Source organism: Equus caballus, chromosome 23, assembly GCF_041296265.1.
Source record: "Equus caballus isolate H_3958 breed thoroughbred chromosome 23, TB-T2T, whole genome shotgun sequence".
Classification (NCBI taxonomy): domain Eukaryota; kingdom Metazoa; phylum Chordata; class Mammalia; order Perissodactyla; family Equidae; genus Equus; species Equus caballus.
The window spans coordinates 62868474-62886575 of record NC_091706.1 but is presented as its reverse complement, the minus strand read 5'-3'; the positions used below and the strand labels follow the sequence as shown (position 1 = coordinate 62886575).

Here is an 18102-nt window from a genome sequence, read left to right as displayed (position 1 = left end):
CGAGTGTGTGTGAAGGATGATGCAGGTCAAGTCTTGCTCCTTTCAGATGCGTGTGCACAGAGATGGGACCACCCAAGCAAGCCCAGGGGAAGCTGGGGGTGGACTTACATCCGGGTCAAGCAGAGCTGGCAGTCATTGTCATACGTGACCTGGTCAGTGCCGTAGACCAGGCTGGATGTCTGGGGACAGTCTAGAGACTCTGCCACGTGGTCACATGGGCTGTGGAGGAGGGAGGAAGGGAGGGCGCACAGGGATTCAGAGGCAGCGAGGGACCCAGGGGCTCTGCTTGAACCAGCAGGGCTCCAGGGAGGAGCCCAATTCAAGAAGGTGCCAGCGTGGCTCCAGTGAGCATGGAACCAACCACTAGGGGCCCCTTGGTGTGTTTGCTGGTATGTGTGTGTGTGGCTGTGGCTGTGGGAGTGTACAAAGTGTGCACCTGTGTCTGCTGAGCCCAGGTATGCGGGCATCCAGGTGTGTCCCTGTGTTTAAGTGTGTGGAATGAGTTTGTGCTCTGAAGCTCCTGGGGATGGGTGCACACACTCCTCAGAGGGTCTCACTAGAACCTCTGCGCTGGTTCCGCTGAGGACCCCAGGAGACAGCACCACCCATCATTCCCAGGAGACCATCCTCCCTGGGCTCCTGAACTCACCCTGCCCTGCATGACCTCCCGGGCTCTTGGTGTGAGAAGGCTGGAGAAGTGGGACAGGGCCTGGGCTTGACTGAGGCTCGGTCTGAAAGGGTTTCAGGCCAGCCTGAGGTCAGAGTCAGAACTTGGTCAGCCTTGGGAAGGGGTCGGGGTGGGAGGCAGGGCGGTGCAGTGGAGGCCCCGGGCCCTGGAGACCTGGGTGCCGCACTGATTGGCTGTGTAAACTTGGAAGAGCCATTTCCACTCTCCAAGCCTCAGTTTCCTCATCTGCGAGACCTGTGAATAATTGAGATAATGCATGTAAAGTGTCTGGCACTTGGGCTGGCGCAGAGTAAGTGGCGCTGGGCTCTGCCAGGCTGATGGCCAAGACGCCGATGCTGATGGCTGGAGGTGGCTCTGTGCCTCCTGTCCCCTAGGTGAAGAGTGGGATGAGGGTCTCAAGGAGGCCAGTGCCACTGCCTTGGGCCCCGGAGACAGCAGAGCCAGGGCCAAGGTGGAATTGGGGTTCAGGGACCCCTTGGTGTCTGTGCTCCAGAGTGCAGGGGTAGACGGCGGAGTGTGGTGGAGAGGCTGGCACACTCCACAAGGCCATCAGTGCACTGGGTCGCCTCCCGGGCCAGAACCCCGTGGCCTGCCCTCTGCACTGTGCGGAGCAGAGAGCGTGCCGTCCTGCCGGACCTGGGCCGGGGATCTCACTGCCGCAGCGGGGCCTTGGAGACCCGGTCGCGCAGATCTCTCCAGGGCCCTGAGGTCAAGTTTGCAACTTTGGCAAGGGGGCTGGGCCTGCTCGGCCTGGAAGGGCTACTCTGGGAACATATAGGCTCAGGAGGCCACCCCGGCCACTGTGGAGCCATCGGAGTCATCTGAGCAGGAGTGTAAAGAAGAAAAACGCTGGTTTCCCAGCATGGATGATGGAGAGGGCTCCCCTCTGCAGGCGAAAGGCCAGAACAGCAGCCCTGGGGCCAGAACTGCCATGGCCACCTTACCATTCTTGAGAAAATGGGCTTTCCTGCCGACGCTGGCACTTCTGAAAGGCAAAAAGGCAAGAATTGAGTGATGTCAGCTCCAGGCCCTGGTCCAGGGGCCTCAGGACCTGCAGGGGACCTATCCCAGCCACTACCCAACTCGGAATTCCTCAAGGAAAGTAGTGAGTCACCAGACAGTGAGGTTCCCAGAAAGCCGCTGTGACCTCGGGTTACATAAACAGAGAGAGAAAGTAAAGAATTAGGGAGGTGACAGTCCAGCCTGTTCCTCGTCAGATTCCACTGAGATTGTTATGTACCATATAACAATAAAATAGCAATTCAGCTACTGTGTGCCCGGCATTGAGAATCTGTGCTCTTAACTATTCACACCTCTCACTGCCATGTGACAGGGAGCAAAGGAGGCAGTAGTGGATGCTGTGGCCTGCCAGCCAGACCCCACCAATGGCTGAGGCACTCATTCCTCAGCTGCCAGGGATATTGCGTTCCTTCCCAGGAATTAGTCTCAGAGAAGGGGAGTGCCTTGCCCAAGGTCGCATCCCCCTCCCAGAAACAGCCCGTGTCCACCCCGGGTTGATGTGGGTACAACGGCCCAAACCCCTCGTCTGCCTTCACACAGTGCTGAAGGGCCACCCAGCGCCAAGCTCCCCGCTGGGTCATCGGAGGCCTCTGCTGCACTGCATCACAGTCAACTTCCCTCATCCTCCATGGGTGTCACCCCTGAGCACCCCGCATAGACCACGTGCAGATCCGACTCTGTTTCCTGGGGAAACGGGAAACTCACAGGGGAAGCACACAGCTTGTTGAGGGCAGCGCTGGGATGCACACAGCCTGGTTCTCTCCACTCACACCTGTGTGCCCCACAGCCCCTCCAGGTCTAGACGAACTGCTTCCAGGACACGAGCCAACTGTGACGTGACTGGCGAGCATGACGGGGAGGAGGGAACCGGAGCCACATCCAAGGCCACAGGTGGAGGGAAGGTGTCTGTAAAGTGGAGGAGGGTGGGTGGCTCCCCAAGTCTCTGAAGGGCTGTCCTGGGAACAAGGGAGAGGTGACTCTTCTCAGCGTCACAGGGCAGAGCCCATCCATGCGAGGAGGCTTCAGAAGGCAGGTTTGGGTTCCAGAACTTTCTCTCGGTGGGAACTATGTCTCAGTGAAGGAGGCTGTCTCCAGAAGTGGAGAGCTCTCCGTCACTGGGAGGCATGCAGAGCACTGTGGTTTTAGCTTTTCCTGGGGATGCTCTTGCTAGCAATTTCCAGGGTAGAGGGGGAGAGGGGAATAGAGAGTAAAAGACCTCTGATGTGCTGTCGCACTGTGGCATTGGGGCATCAAGTGCAGGTCTGGCCCATCACCACACTGCTCACAACCCTTTCTGTGCCAGAATTGCTGGAACTGGAAATTACCCAGATGTCCTTCAACAGGAGGATGGAGAGACTGTTGACACACACACACACAGAGGGATACAGCCCAGCAATAAAAAGGAATAGACAACTGACACATGCAACAGCATGGCTGAACCTCGAAAACCTGCTGAAACCTGCAAAAGAAGCCAGACGCAAAAGACTACCTGCCGTATGGAGGGACCACCTCGGGCCAAGGTCGTGGGCAGCCTGGGGGGCAATGCAACTTTCTTTTTTTTTTTTTTTTAAGATTTTATTTTTTTTCCTTTTTCTCTCCAAAGCCCCCCCGGTACATAGTTGTATATTGTTCGTTGTGGGTCCTTCTAGTTGTGGCTTGTGGGATGCTGCCTCAGCGTGGTTTGATGAGCGGTGCCATGTCCGCGCCCAGGATTTGAACCAACGAAACACCGGGCCGCCTGCAGCGGAGCACGCAAACTTAACCACTTAGCCACAGGGCCAGCCCCACAATGCAACTTTCTATGTGACATTCTAGAACAGGCCAAACTAACCTATGGTGGAAGAAAGAGCCGTGGTTGCCTCTGGAGGTGGAGTCAGGGAGGGAATTGACTGGCAGGAGGGAAATTTCTGGGGCAATAGAAATGTTCTGTGTCTTGATAGGGGTTTGGGTTACACAGGAATATGCATTGTCAAAACTCATTGAGCAAGATTCCTTGAGTGATATGATTTGTGCATTTCATGGTATGTAACTAATAAGGGACCAAAAAGCATTAAAAAAGTATAAAGCCCTTGCATGGCTTCCTGTCATGGTCACTAAGCTTGTTCATCTTATGTTTAGGGCACAGCATGGGCTGATGCCAAACTTCCTCTCTGGGCTCCCTTCCTGTGCACCCCTCCATGTGCCCACGCCCAGCTAGCCCTCTCTGCTTGCTCCTCCCAGAACAGGCTCTGCTCTGGTCCATGCTGTTCCTCTGCCTGAAATGTCCTTGTTCCCCTTCTCTTCCTATTGACTCACACCCTCGTCTCGAGGCTCAGATGCCACCTCCTCGCGAAACCTTCCCTGATGCCCCCAGTGTTTCCTGAGCAGGCCTGAATTCAGGCTTCTGTTTTAGTCCATTTGGGCTGCTATATCAAAAATACCGAAAACTTGGGGGCTTATAAACAACAAACACTTATTTCTCGTGGTTCTGGAGGCTGGGCTGTCCAACATCACGGCCCTAGAAGATTTGGTGTCTGTCAAGGGCCATCTTCCTGGTTCATAGCCCCTCTTTCTCCCTGTGTACTCACATGGGGGAAGGAGCGAGGGAGCTCCCTGGGGCCTCTTTTATAAGGACACTAATCCCATTCCTGAAGGCCCCACCCTCCTGACCTACTCACCTTCCAAAAGTCCCCTCCCAGTTCCATCACCTTGGGGGGTTAGGGTTTCAACACATGAATTTTGGGGCCCACAGACATTCAGAACATAGCAGCTTCTTTCATGCCGCCACATGCTATCCCACTCGCTGGGTCAGTCCTGCCTCCCATGGACCTAAAGGAGCTCCTTGGGGCTCCTTTGTCTCTGCTCCCATGTGGCAATGCCCTCCACACAGTGACTGTTCAAGGAACTGACCATAAGTGCATTATGGGAAGGAGGACTTCAGAACCTTCCTTCCTGGAGGATGCAGGAAGAAATTGCATTTGCCACCAGGCTGTCCTTGACCTTGGCCCAAGGTGCCCCCTCCTCACTCCGCCCAGGCAAGACTCTGAAATGGGCACAAGGACGCTCTTCAGGGCAGAGCTCCTCGGTGTTGCTCAGGAAAGAGATGCCAGGCTGGGAGGAAGCAGGCTGTGCTGGGTCAGAGCCCCCAGACCCATTCTCGTTGCTCCAGCCCCTAAATCTATGTCCCTGGCTGGGGAAATGGGTGTGGGACTAGCCATGAGGTCAATGGCCTTGGGGTCCTGCCAGGCCCTGCCCTATAACATCATGGCTTTGTCCAGGTGGGTCATAAGTAGTCTCCCTGCTTCCCTGTTTAGTCTATTCTCGACGTAGCAACCAGAGCAATCTTTTTAACACATAACTCTGCTTGGAACCCTCAGTGCCTCTCATTTGGCCTTCAAAGCCTTACCCAGTATCTTTCCAGTTGCCTCTATCATCTCTTCTCCCATCACTCTGCACCCTGCCTCTCACTCCCCTCCTCCTGCACTGGCCTCCTTGCGGTACCTCAAACACTCCAGGCATGCTCCTACCTCAGGGCCTTTGCACTGGCTGTTCCCTCTGCTTGGAACCCACTTCTCCCAGTTATCCACATGGCTCACTGCCACCTCCTTCAAGTTTTGCTCAAATATCAGACTCTGAGAGAGAATTCTCCTGATTTAACATTGCAACCCCCTTCCAATCTCCAACACCCTGCCAATATTTTCCCTTTAACCTTTATCACCTTTTGACATCCTGTTGAACACACACTGCACCAATCTTGTTTACTGTCTGTTCCCCTCCCTGCTCTGGCATTGGATTTAAGCTCCATCAGGACAGTTCTTTTACTCTGTTTTAGTCACTGGCCTATTTTAAGGGCCCAGAACAATGCCTGGTAGTGTCACTAAGTGTGAGGCTGTAGAGATGCCCAGGCCCCGAGGAGGCCCCGCTCCAGCTGTGTGTGTCCCGCCCGGGGCGGGGCTCCCGTGCTCACATGCTTGCTTGCTGTCAGTCCCGCACTGTGCCCAGCAGGCGGAGGGGGAGCTCAGAGGACGCAGGCCAGTCTCCCTTCAGCACCCACCGCCCTGCAGCCAGCAGACTTGCCCCTCTCCCCGCCAGAGGCCTGCTCCCTTCTGCCTGCCGCTGCTCTAGCCCAGTAGTTGCTCAGGGCAGCTTTGAGCTAGAACAACCTTCTACCTCACAGCTGGAGAAATGAGGCCCCACGGGGGGAGTGAACTTTTGCAATTCTGGGCCAAAGTCAGGATTTGAACCCAGGTTTCTTTCCTCCTAGCCAGGGGCTTTCCCCACCACAGTGGAGGCATGCAGAAAGAAGGAATATGCAGAAAACCGAGGCCTCACAGGGGGCTCCAGGCCCTGCCCCTGTCCCACCCAAGCTCACCTACCAACACCAAGCCACAGAGAATCCAGGCTCTGCCCACTCACGTCTGTCCACAACGAGGAGGGCAGCCAAGGTCAAGACGACCACCCACAGGCGGACGGCCATGCTGATCCTGGGCTGAGGTGGCCTGAGCTAGCGGGGGCCTGGGCCGGGGGAAGGATGGGGGGCCTGTTTATAGTGTTGATCCCCACCCTTATCTGGGGCCAGATGGACTGACCGGCAGCATCACCCAGAGTTAACCTCTGCACCCTGGCATCCAGAAAGGGCCTGCTCTTGGCAGAGATGCTGAGCTTGTGGTGCGTGGGACTGTGGGGCTGGCAGATTTCCGGCATGAGGAAAAGTTTGGACAGCTTGCAAAGCTAACACCAGTCTGAGGGCGTTCAAGAAGGAGAGGGAAATGGAAGTCGAAAGAGAAAAACAGAGAGACACTAAGTCAGAGAGCGAGAGAAAGAAAAGGAGAGGCAGGAAAAAAAGCAGCAACTTGAGGTAGCAGGAGGGAGGGAAAAGGGGCTGGAGTCACCGGTTCCTTTGCCAGTGCCTTGGCCAACCAACTGTGTGTACTCAGAAAAGCCACTTTCCTTAACCAGACCTCAGTTTACCCATGCACAAAATGGGATGATAATTCTGCCTCTGTCTCCCTCCTAGGGCTGCTGTGAGGATGAGGGTGGGGATAGCAGATGGGAAAACATTTTGCAGAGAGTGAAATGAGGTGTAAACATAAACAGAAATGATTCTTTTTATTTCTTTTTATTTCTTTTTTTGCACTATGAAGAGAGCACAACTGACAGAGGGGGAAAAAAGGCAAAATAAAACATAAGGAAGACACCCTCCTGTTTCAAGTGTATATGTTAATTTGCATTTCAAAGGGTTAAATACAGACAAGATTCTTTTCAAGAAAATTCAGTATCTGAAACTCTCCTATACTCCTACAACGTCTATGAATGAGCAATTTGGTTATCTGCTTTCAAAGACTTTCTGATTTATAAAAAGAATAAGAAAGTTTGATTTACATATGCATTTCTCTAGTTCATTGAGAGCAGTGATTTTCAGCTCCATCTGCAGATGAGATTTCCCTGGGGAGAATTTAAAACTGCAGATGCTGAGCCTCACTCTGAAATATTTGAATCAAAGTTTCAGTGTTTTTTAAAAAACCTTTTTATTTTGAAAGATGTCAAGACTACAGATAAGTCGTAAGAATAGTTAAATGAGTCAGTGGGAAGGGTTCTTGTTCAGGAATAGCCCCTTCGGGGGCCCCAAGCAGCCAGATAGACACCCGGACAGAAGGATAGATGCTCCAGATCTGCAGCCAAGCCCAATCTGAGGGCCCTGACTCAGCTGTGGCATCCTCCTGCCCCTCCTCAGGAACCTCCTGGGCCCGCAGATGCCTCTGAAGTGGGTGGCAGTTGCTCTTCCATTGCCTAGCGAGGCAGAGCAAATATTTAACAATGATTTCCCATGCTAAAGGAAGAACATCATCTCCTAAAGGGAGGGGAACCTTAAAGGTCATCTAAGTCCTGCCTCCCATCTTCCACTCAGGTCTTCCTACAGCAACCCCACCAGGAAGTCATTTCTCCTCCAGCGACGGGGAGCTCACTACCTACCAGTCTCATTTTTAGATGGCTTTAAACAGAGTCCTTCCTCACACAAGAGGTCGGTTCCCTGAGACTCCTTGAGGGGTCCCAGCTCTGTCTCTAGCCTCCTGCACCTGCATGAACCCAAGGTGAGCACCTCCATGAACCCTCCAGGGGTTCATGAGCACCTCCAGGCTAGCAGGTCCAGCCCCTCGCCTGCCCCCACCCTTGCATATGATGAAGCTCCTGGGCCTCTCTGCACTTCTCATTTGGCCCCCAGGTCTCTCTGCCAGTGTCCCAGGTTAGAGGGAGACGGGGACAGGGAGGAGCAAAGGAGTTTGTCACCCTCCTTGTTTTGGACGTTAGACCTCTATCAATGTGGCAGGAATGGCTGCTGATGGTTCTAGCTGCTTCAAGGGACCAGGAAGCTTGAATTCTGCATCTTTCAAAGTCCAGAGTAAAATCAAGAGCAGCCTGTGGGGTGCCGAGCCCACCTCCCATCCCCCTGCCCAAGGTCTTTCCTCGGACCCACCCCTCCTAGATTCACTCGTAGTAACAAGCTTCCTGATCGGTCCTCCTGTCAAAGTATAAGCCCGACTCCTATGTCCAACTGCTATGGGACAGCATCCCTGTGGATGTCCGTGTATCCAAATAAACCTCATTCATTAATTCAGAATTCATTCCTTCATTCGACAAGAGTTTAAGGAGCAGCGAGGTGCCAAGCTCCATACTGAGTGTTTGATACAGCAGGAAATGAGTCAGACATAGTTCCTGCCCTCAAGGAGCTTGTGGTTAAGTGAGTGACTAGTACTAAACGGGCAGCCAGCAGACCTGTGTCATCACCACTGGGATCAGCCCCATGAAAGAGACACACTCAGTGCTCTGGGAGGATCCAAGACCGACCTCTCCATCTGGGAAGTCTGGGGTTGGCCCAGTGGCTTAGTGGTTAAGTTCACATGCTCCACTTTGGAGGCCTGGGGTTCATGGGTTCAGATCCTAGGTGTGGGACCTACACACCTCTCATCAAGCCATGCTGTGGCAGCTTCCCACATACAAAATAGAGGAAGACTGGCACAGATGTTAGCTGAGGGACAATCTTCTTCACCAAAAAAAAAAAGTTCTAAATCCATCTGGGAAGTCAGAGGAGGCCAAGGGATGAGCGGGAGGGGCAGGCTGTAGCAGAGTGGAACAGTGTTGCAGGCAGAGGAAACAGAATGTGTTAGGACCCTGAGCAGGAAGAAGCTTGGCACATCCAGGGAACAGAGGCCAGAGCAGCTAAGGTGAGGTCAGTGAGCAGAGAGAGGCACGAGATGAGCCAGCAATGGCCGAGGGGGCCAGATCTCCGCCCCCCACCCACATCCCACCACCTTCCAGTGGTGGAGTCTGGAAGCCAATCTGGCAGCCTCCTGTGCCTTCCCACTGGGCGTATAGGTTCTGCTTCCTACTCAGCCCTTGAATCTGTCCGTCCTCCTCCTCCACACTCGCCGCCATGCCCTGGTCCTGGCACCGTCATCACTGACCTGGCTACCTTGATGGTCTCCTAACTCATGCACCTGGCTCCCCACCTGCCACTCCAAACCACTGTGCACAGCGGCCAGGCGAGCTTCCCAAAATGCAAACTGGGCAAGTCACCCTTGTCCAAAACGCTGTGATGGAGCCCACTGCCCAGTGACGAAGCCCAGGCGCCCTTCAGTGTCTGATTCCAACCTACCTTGTCAGCCTCACCTTTGCCCCCCCCCGGCCCCACGCTTCTTCATTCTACAGAACACTTTGCACAATTTATTCTCTCTGCCGGCAATGCTGGGTCTCCCATCTCCATCTGCAACACCCCCACCCCCCATCCCTTATACCAGCTCAAATAGCCCTCACTTCTGAAATCTTCCCCACTGCCCTTGGTCAACCCGGGCAAGGTCATTGCTGCCTGCCCCAAATGCCCCACCCTGACTGCTCGCACTTCCTCTGTCAGAGTCTGCTTCCTGTGCTCTGGGCGTGTTTGCTTGTCAGCCTTGCTGATAGAGCTCTCTGGGATGGGTGCCAATCCTGAGGCCAGCGCACAGAAAGTGCCCAAATAATGTTGAGTGACAGATCCAAGAGGGGGCAAAGGACAGTGGGTCCACGGACAGAGATGGTGGCAGCCCTGGGAAAGAGCTCAGAAGCAGAGGCATCTGCTGTCCACACTGATCCCTCCATGCTCCTGGGATGCCGTGAGGCCCTGAGAGAGCCCCCGACATGCACCAGACCCCAGGTGGCCTGGGTCAGAGTGTCCGGCATGTCTCTGGCAAAGGGGCAAGGCTGCCTCCCTCCAGCCTGAGCCACTTGCCCTCATCAGGCCCCTGCCCCAGCTTCCCTGGGATGCAGAGAGGACAGTGAGAGAGCTCTGGACTAGAGAGAGGTGATCTGGGTTTGTTCATTCCTTCAACAAATATTAATTAAGTGCCTACTATATTCCACTGACTGTTCTAGTCACCAGGGATTCAGCTGTGTATAAGATGGAGAAAGTCTCTGCCTTCTAGCAGCTGACAACAAAGAAATACAAAATAAACTCATGATATGTTCTGTAGGAGAGAAATTAAGTGGCATAAGGGGAGAAAATGATGAAAGGGAAGGAGGCTGCTCTTTTAGATGGCGACATGCGAGCAGGAAGGAGCCTGTCAAGTGGAGGAACTGTATGTGCAAAGGCCCTGGGGTAGGAAAAAGCTTGGCATGTATGCTCAGGCATATAAATATCAAGGAGTCCGTAATGGCTAGAGCGGCATGAATGAGGAAGGATGCGGCAGGAGGGAGAGGGCCAGCCCACACTCAGGTCCCAGCCCTACCACTAACTTGTTGGGTGAACTGGGGTGCACCCCTTCCTCTCTTTGGGCCTGCACATGTGCTCCCATCTGAGAAATGGGCCCGCTGATATGTACCACCCCCAGCCTGATTCCCAGGGCAGCTGTGAGGCTCTGAAGAGGAGAGGGTGAGGTGAGAGGGGTGCAGCCTCTGTGACACCATGGGAGTGCCTGAGTGGGGACCCCTGGAAGCAGAGCAGAGGCCAAGCTCTGAAAGCCCTGGGCACCTACACACGTGCTGGGATCAACGCCATACAGACAGAGTGGCCCTAAACCTGCGCTCGGGCAGGGAGCCAGTGAGCCCCGTCTCCCCGCCCAGGTCAGGGTGAACGCCTGGGGCTTGGCGCCAGCTAAGTGGGCACTCCCCAGCCTGGCGCAGCAGCCCTCATGCCGCCTGCGGAGACTTGGCCTGGTGCCCCGCTCTTCCAGGAACACAGCCCCTCCTTGATGACGGCAACATGATCCATTAGGTCTGAGTCACGCCCGCTGAGGAGTGAGTGTTTGGCTTAAGGTGGAGGAGCTGAGCCCAAGGAGGCTGTGGGCCTGTCAGATGGCAACACCAAAGCAGCTGCTTCCTCCTGGCCCTTCCCTGCCACCTTCCCTGGCCCCTCAGCCCACATCCTGCCCCACCCTTCCTCCAGCCTCCAGTGCCCCCACCTGCCCATCCACCTGCTATGAGTCGCCCAGGTGTGCGCATCCACACAGGGAGGCCTGGTCTGGGCATAGCCAGCTGCACGCCTGGCCTTGCCTGGGCTCCTCAGCCACCCGACTCCATGTCCCAAGTCTGGCCACTTGTCCAGAGCTGCAGGGCCCCTCACGATGTTAGTGGGGGGAAAGGACACCCCTCTACTCCTTTAAGGGGAGATTTCATCTACTTGTCTGGGATGTGATTCCAAGGGGCACTCAGCGATGGGAATGGGCTGAAGTCATCGCTCAGTGGGGCACCCACCCTGCCATTCAACTGACAAGTATTGAGCACCTGTCGTTGGGCACCAGTCACTGTGCCAGGTCCTGGGACCGCAGAGATGAGTGAGACCTGGATCTCTAGGCTCAAAGAGCTTGCCATTCACAAGTGGTGGGGAGCTGGAATACACATACGGACACTTGAGCAGGTCTTTATAACATGCCATGGTTAGGGCAGTGATAGAAATAGTGACAGAGATATTTCATGGACCCCTCTCTTCAAATGTCCAAAAGTCAGCTTTCCATCGCCTCTCCACCCAGAGATGCCATACCTACCAGTTCCCCCGTCTGGGTGGACAGCATCACCGTGATCCAGGTGCCCTACGCAGATGGGAGCATCACCCCAACCTTCTCCCTTACCTCTCCGTTCAGGGAATTAGGTCTGACTGATTTCACATCCTCCCCGTATCTCATATCCACCGCCCCCTCTACATTTCCTCTATCATTGCCCTCATTTGGCCTCCATGACCTCTTGCCTTCATTACTCATATTGTCTCCCTGTCTCCAGTCTCACCTCCTCCAATTCCTTCTCCATTCTGCTTCCTGAGAAATCTTTCTGAAATGCAACATGACCACATGGTCCTTTTTAATATTATTCAATTATTGTTATCAATTCAATTAAAATTATGCAGTCTCTATTGATTTGAGGATGAAAACCAAACCCCTTGGTGTGGCATACAGGCTCCTCCATGACTGAGCCTTTGCTGGCCTCTCTAACATTATCTCTGGCCACTTAACCCTTCACTGCATCAGGCAGAACCACCCACCAGGCTTTTATGCCTCTGAGCTTTTCTCATGCTGCACCCCCTGCCTGGAGCGCCCCTCCATCACCTCCCTTGGGTCGTTTCCTTGTCCCTCAGCTCCCCCAAGTTTGGGCCCCTCCTCTGCACAGACGTCTATGCCAGCAGCACCTGTATCGTTCCAGGGCCCCGTCTTGCTTATGTGACTATCTCATCCTTCCTTGGAGAGAGGATTGGGAGAACATCTGGTTCACCTCATATCCGCCAGGCCCTGCACACATGTGTTGACTATATGAATACATCCGAGACTGAATGCAACTTCAGGACAGCAAGGAACCTGACTCCAGGTGTCCAGTCAGCTGGACTTGAGGACTGCAGAGAGCTCTGAGCACCAGCCTGGGCTCCAGTTAGCCCAGTGGATCTAGCCACTGACCACCCGATGCTGTATCTATGTGGAACACAGGTGGCACTCTATTCCAAGGACCACATTTTTCTAGTTCCTGGTTCATCTGGCTGGATCCCCAAGAACTCAGCATCTCCTCCAAGACGTAGATGTGGTGCTTCATTCCAAAAGCCATCCCAAGCCCATCTACGGGGCTTGCAGACAGCAGCTTCAGTACTTGCCTTCTCTCTCTCAGTGCATGGAATCCTGGCTTGATCACCATCAATCAGGAGGAATTTTTAGGCCAGTCCTCCCCCTAGGAGTGACCTGGGGTCACAAGAGACCTCATGTGCTGGGGCCATGTGCCATCCAAGCATAGCTCTGAGCTCAAGTTCTCTGAGCGTGCATATGAAAGAGCTTAGAACAAAGGCTCATGAGACCCTCTTGCTCCCCTTTCAGAGCTCTGATGGTCTTTAGAAAGACATCCATAGGTTATTACAGCCAGGTGCAATGTGACACCACTCAGACCACTATTAATTCTGATAGGCTCCGTGGGTTGCAGGTAACAGAAACAGACTCTTGCCAATTAGAGCAGAATAGGAATTTTCCAGAAGAGGTGTGGGGTTGTCTTAGGTTGAGCTCACTCAGGAGCAGACCATGAGATATTAGATTCCAAGTAGTTTTCTGGGAGTTGATCTGGGGAAGCACTGGCCGGGGAGTGAGAGGAAGGGAAGCAGAGAAAAGAAGAGAACCAATTGTGTGCATTACTGAGGTCACCATTGTGGGAGACTGGGCCTCAGTCCTACCAGGGTGGCTGGGACATTGTGCAGAACACATCTCAGTTGTCTCCCTGAGGGGTGAGGGAACTGGGGTATATATCCACCAGCTCCCGCCGGTCACTGAATGAGGGCTGCTGGAGGGAGGCCTTCAACTCCCTGGCTCTACTGGCCTGCCCATCTCGTGTCTCTGGGCATCCAGAGAGAGCCCTCGGCCAAAGGATCGCAGGGGTGTGGATGGAAGCGCAGGTTTGCACAGGAATGATGAGTGCCAAGGAGATGGGCATGGGGCACTGACAGGGCCTGCCACCAGAGCTGCATGAAAAGTTAGATGGAAACCCAAAGAACAAGGTCCAAGAAAGAATCGGGCCCCAAAAGCCTGCTCGAGTCCACTTCCTGACCGGGGAAGGTGAGACATTTTGGTGGACAGTCCCACAGAGATTGCATCCAATGGGGGACAGTTATTCTCCAAAGCAAAGGTGGCATCCTGTTATCAGAAGAGGGAGAAATGTTGCTAGTCAGACAAAAGCCACAGATGTCGTGAAGCCTTCCCCATATGCTGATCTCTCACCTGTAGTGTAAATTCGATCGCAGGAGCCCAGGGCTTCATAAGACTGGACCAACAAAGAACCCATGGAGTCACCTGGATACAGGAGCGCTATGCGGAACAACGGCTCCCAGGCTCACGTGCATCATTTGGAGCGCTGAGTGCTGGCTCCTCTGGCCTGGGCAATGCCTTAGGGGTGAAGCGGGAGGCAGCGGTGCCGTCAGAGCCTGGAGTCTGGAGACCTTGCCTGTGGGACTTTGGGCAGGTCATTTCACCTCTGAGCCTCAGTTCCTCATCTGTGATCAGGGTCCCACAGGTGGCTGTGTGGAACGTGCACCTCTCCAGGGGGTGCTGTTCATGTCGTACTCCATGGGGGCTATAGTATGAACTGAGTTGGAGTGGTGGCAGGTAAGCTATCCTGCATCCTTAGTGGCAACCTCCACAGGCCAGCAAAATGCCCATAGGACCCTGGGGTGTCCAGGGGGCACCAGCGCTTTGTTCCCAATCTCCCACTCCCATGTTTCTCTTTGGGGGCCGCACTCACGTTCTCCAGAGGTTACGTTCAGTCTCAGATGTGTCCATACGTTCTTCCACCGTAGACGGTCTCACTCCACACGGTCAGACTGCAGCAAGCTTACAGCATCCCAACTGAGGGGCTCCTCTCCTCTCTCCACAGTCTCCTCCAGCGTCTGAAGCCAAGAGAAGACTCTGAGAGCACCTGACGAGTTGTGTCCTCGTCTCTTGGCTCAATCAATGTGGCCAGGGGGCTGGGCTTCTTTGGTTGGCCAGGCTGGGGTCACACGTACCTTGTTGTTGCCAAAGGAGCAAGATAAAGCCATTAGCGATGGTTTGGCCTGGCAAAAGACCTAAGAACCCAAAAGGTTGAAGTTCTCAGTGCGAGTCCTGGGAGTCCTGGAAATTCTTTCCTTTGTGCAACCCTCCCCTCTGTGTCTAATGTGCCCCCTGCCATGCCGCACACCCTCTGGAGGCAGCACAAGCACTTCCAGCCAGGAGTTGTCGGCAGCCCCTGGGCATGGGTCCAGACAGGTGAGGGAGGGTCTGGACCCCAGGCTAAAGGCACTGGGTAAATACTTGCTATGCTTCAGTGTTGACAGGTGAGGCCTCAGGCCTTGTCTGCCCCTCTCCGGTGCTTGTCTCCTGGACAGCTCTGTGAACCACCCAAAGACCCTGCTGCCCTCCCTCCGTGGGAGGTGTGGTCCAGGCTGGTCTGCCGCCCACCTCCTCCTTCCCAGCCTGGAGGAGGGGGTCCTCAGACCCTCACCACCGTGTCCTCCTCTTGATGCTGTCCAGCCACTGCTGTCCCTTCCTTTCTGGGTTCCGAGGCCCTAAAAGGATCTGGGACCCCTCTGAGGAGGGGAGAGGCTGAAGAGAGACACTGGCAAGAAGGAAAAAGCAGGGTCCTGGAGCAGGCCAGCATCCGTTTGATCAAGGCCCTGCCACTTACCAGCTGTGTGACCTTAATTCCTAAATCTCTCTCAAGGCTAGTGCCCTCTTTTATAAAAGGGTGATAACAGCCACTTGATGGGATTAAAGGATACTTTTGTTAAGTGCGTAACCAAGCTCTGGTACGCTGAGAGCACTTCCTTATGGCGGTGATGGTGGGTACCATGCTCTGAGGACCTGGTTTGGAGGGGAGGGGACCGCTAGGGCATCTGATCTCCCCTCAGGCTCACCTCACACAAGCCCCAAATCCCCGCCAACAGCGCCACCTCCTACCAAGCCTGAGAAGTGTCCCCAGGTGGCAGGAAGCTTTCCACTTTCTCCACGCCAGAGGTTTCCACCATCCTCAGGGGCCAAACCCTGGCACCACGAGATGCGTTCAAAGGTCCCCGGGTCTCCAGGTTTACCGCGGTTGTGTTCTCTGTTCCTCCCTCACCGCCCTGCTGAGCCGCCCAGATCTAGGAGCTTAGATATCTATTCAATCCTGCTCCGCCCCTGGCCTCCTCGGGCCAGGCCTGACATCATGGAGCAGACACTGCTAGTCTCCCAAGGGGCCTTCTTGTCCCTAGAAGAGCTGGAAAAGATGACTCTGAAGGCTTGTCACTCCCTGGCACTGGGGGCTGGTGTGGGAAAACCACACAGTTTGACCACTTATGTCAGAAGAACCCGTCATCAGATGTCAGGGCTTTATTACCAAATGCTCCAAGCACTGTGCTAGGAACTTTGCTTGTGTTCTATGATGCTCACAAAGGCCCTATAATTACCTCCATTTTACGGATGAGAAACTAAAGCTCAGGAAGATGAAACAGCGTGTCCTGGGTCTCAAGGCTTATAAGCAGCAGAGCTGGCGCTCAGTCTGTCTGACTTCAAATTTCATAATTTCACTAGATTTTCCCACCCGCTGAGATTCTGCTTCCAAACATACACATTCAGCAGCTCATCCTCGGCCCAGCAACTGAAACGGCAGGGGGAGGAGAAACACAGTTCGAAGTGAGTCTTCTGGAAAGTCTTTGTGGTCCAGCCTTGGTGAGGAGTCTCCAAAATAGCCAGGTGTGGACCACAGGTAGAGGGATGCTTCCTGTGGTACCCACCGTCGCCTCCATGAGGAAGTGCTCCCTGCACCCGGCTAAGGTCCAGAGGTCCCTGCAAACAGGGATGCTCCAGAGGGCGATCAATCCGGGGTCCAGGCGGAAGGTGGGGGCGCTGATGCACACGCTGTGCGGCACAGATAGGTTCAGCACGCATGACCCTCGTGACCCCATCTTCCCAGCTGTAGCACCTATGACCAGGCTAAGTTTAGACACAGAGGGCCCAAAAGACTGCTCCCCTCTCCCCTCAAAAGCTGCATCCTCCCCCTGACGTTTACACAGCACCTGTGTTGTGCCAGGCCCTGTTCTAAGCCGTTTCCATATATTAACACAGTTATTTTTTATGAAAACCCTATAAACTAAGTGTAACTCCATTTTACAGATGAGGCAATTGAGGTACTGAGGGATGAAATATCTAGATCCAGGTCACACAGCTGGGATTGGAGGTAGGTAGCCTGTCTCCGAGGGCAAGGAGCTACAGCAGCCTTTGGGCACGCCTGAGCAGAGGGAGAGCGAGAAGAGTTGCTTCTGGTGCTCTGTGCCTTGGTGGGTTGAGATCTAAAGCCTCAGGGTTGGCATTGCTCCCTCCCTGGTGAATTCCTCCTGCCTGGACCTGAAGGCACCCCTCCCTCTGTGTGAGTGTGGTCTGGCCGTGGACTCTCCTGTCCCTCTCTTCCTCACCAGGCGCTTCTCCTCCTCCTCATGTCCCCAGCCCTGTGGTCTTCTGCCGTCCCTTTCTGTCTCGGATGCTGTGCTTGTCAAGGGTCCAGGGCTGCTCCAAGAAGAGGGACTAAAGGGAGGGTCAGTGTGGTTTAGAGAAAGATCATTGACTTAGGAATAAGACAGAACTGGGTCTGGATCCTGACTTGGCCACTCACTAGCTATGGTGGGCAGAATAATGACACCCCCCGCCCAAAGAGATTCACTTCGTAATCCCCCAGACCTGTGAGTACGTTATCTTGCCCGGCAAAAGAGACTTTGCAGCTGTGATTAAGCTAGGATCTTGAGATGGGGAGATTATCTTGGATTGTCAGGGTGGGCCCAATATAATCACAAGCATTCTTGTAAAAGGGCAGCAGGAGAGTCAGAGAATGAGATGTGAAGATGGAAGCAGAGCTCAGAGTGATGTGGGGCCACGAGCCAGGGATTGCAGGAAGCCCCTAGAAGCCGGAAAAGGCAAGGAAAAGATTTGCCTCCAGAGATCCCAGGAGGAACAAAGCCCTGCTGATCCATTTTAGAGTCCTGACCTCCGACCCCGTGAGATGGTAAATTCATGTTGTTTAAGCCTCTAATTCATGGGCATTTGTTACAGCACCATGGGAAACGAATCCACAACTCTTACGACCTTGAGCAAGTTCCTCAAACCCAGAAGCTCACATTCCCTCATCTGTGAGATGGGAATATTAATACCTACCTTGCAGGGTTGTTGTGCTAGCAAAAGCATGTATTAAAAGCCTGGTTCATGACAAAACTTAACAAATGGTGCTGTTATGAAAAGGAGGAAAGAGAGGAGAAGAGAAGCAGAAAGAGGAAGAGGAGAGGAGAGAACCTGGGTGGCAGAGCCGCATTCTGGGCACCCAGGTGGCACATGGGTTACACGAAGACCTGCCCAGCTCCTCCCTGGACTATCATGGCTTTCATTCATTTTGACTCCAGGATACTCTTATCCCCTTTAGAAGGGTCA

The 18102-nt window shown here is 54.1% G+C and overlaps 1 protein-coding gene and 2 long non-coding RNA genes across 3 annotated transcripts; 1 reads left to right on the top strand and 2 right to left on the bottom strand.

The window, feature by feature from the left end:
• Nucleotides 1-31: 31 nt before the first annotated feature.
• SPINK4 (serine peptidase inhibitor Kazal type 4) lies at nucleotides 32-6164 on the bottom strand. The gene is made up of 4 exons (XM_070248617.1): nucleotides 6104-6164; nucleotides 1633-1673; nucleotides 973-1058; nucleotides 32-219 (listed from the first exon to the last, which is right to left on the bottom strand). Exons 1-4 carry the CDS (start codon nucleotides 6162-6164, stop codon nucleotides 105-107), a joined length of 303 nt encoding a protein of 100 aa, XP_070104718.1. The 3' UTR covers nucleotides 32-104.
• Nucleotides 2487-3801, top strand: LOC138920436 (uncharacterized). The gene is made up of 2 exons (XR_011431599.1): nucleotides 2487-2599; nucleotides 3012-3801. It is a non-coding gene; the product is annotated as an uncharacterized lncRNA (long non-coding RNA).
• Nucleotides 6165-6779: 615 nt separating the features above from the next.
• On the bottom strand, nucleotides 6780-15356 carry LOC138920437 (uncharacterized). Its single transcript, XR_011431600.1, has 3 exons — nucleotides 14676-15356; nucleotides 14414-14558; nucleotides 6780-7477 (listed from the first exon to the last, which is right to left on the bottom strand). It is a non-coding gene; the product is annotated as an uncharacterized lncRNA (long non-coding RNA).
• Between the last annotated feature and the right edge of the window lie 2746 nt (nucleotides 15357-18102).

Coding starts and splice junctions, on each gene's coding strand:
- SPINK4 (XM_070248617.1), bottom strand. CDS start 6,164: ATGGCCGTCCGCCTGTGGGTGGTCGTCTTGACCTTGGCTGCCCTCCTC. Junction 1,059..1,632: donor AGCCCATTTTCTCAAGAATG/GTAAGGTGGCCA, acceptor CTCTTCACCTAG/GGGACAGGAGGCACAGAGCC. Junction 220..972: donor CCCAGCGCCACTTACTCTGC/GCCAGCCCAAGT, acceptor CCTCCTCCACAG/CCCATGTGACCACGTGGCAG.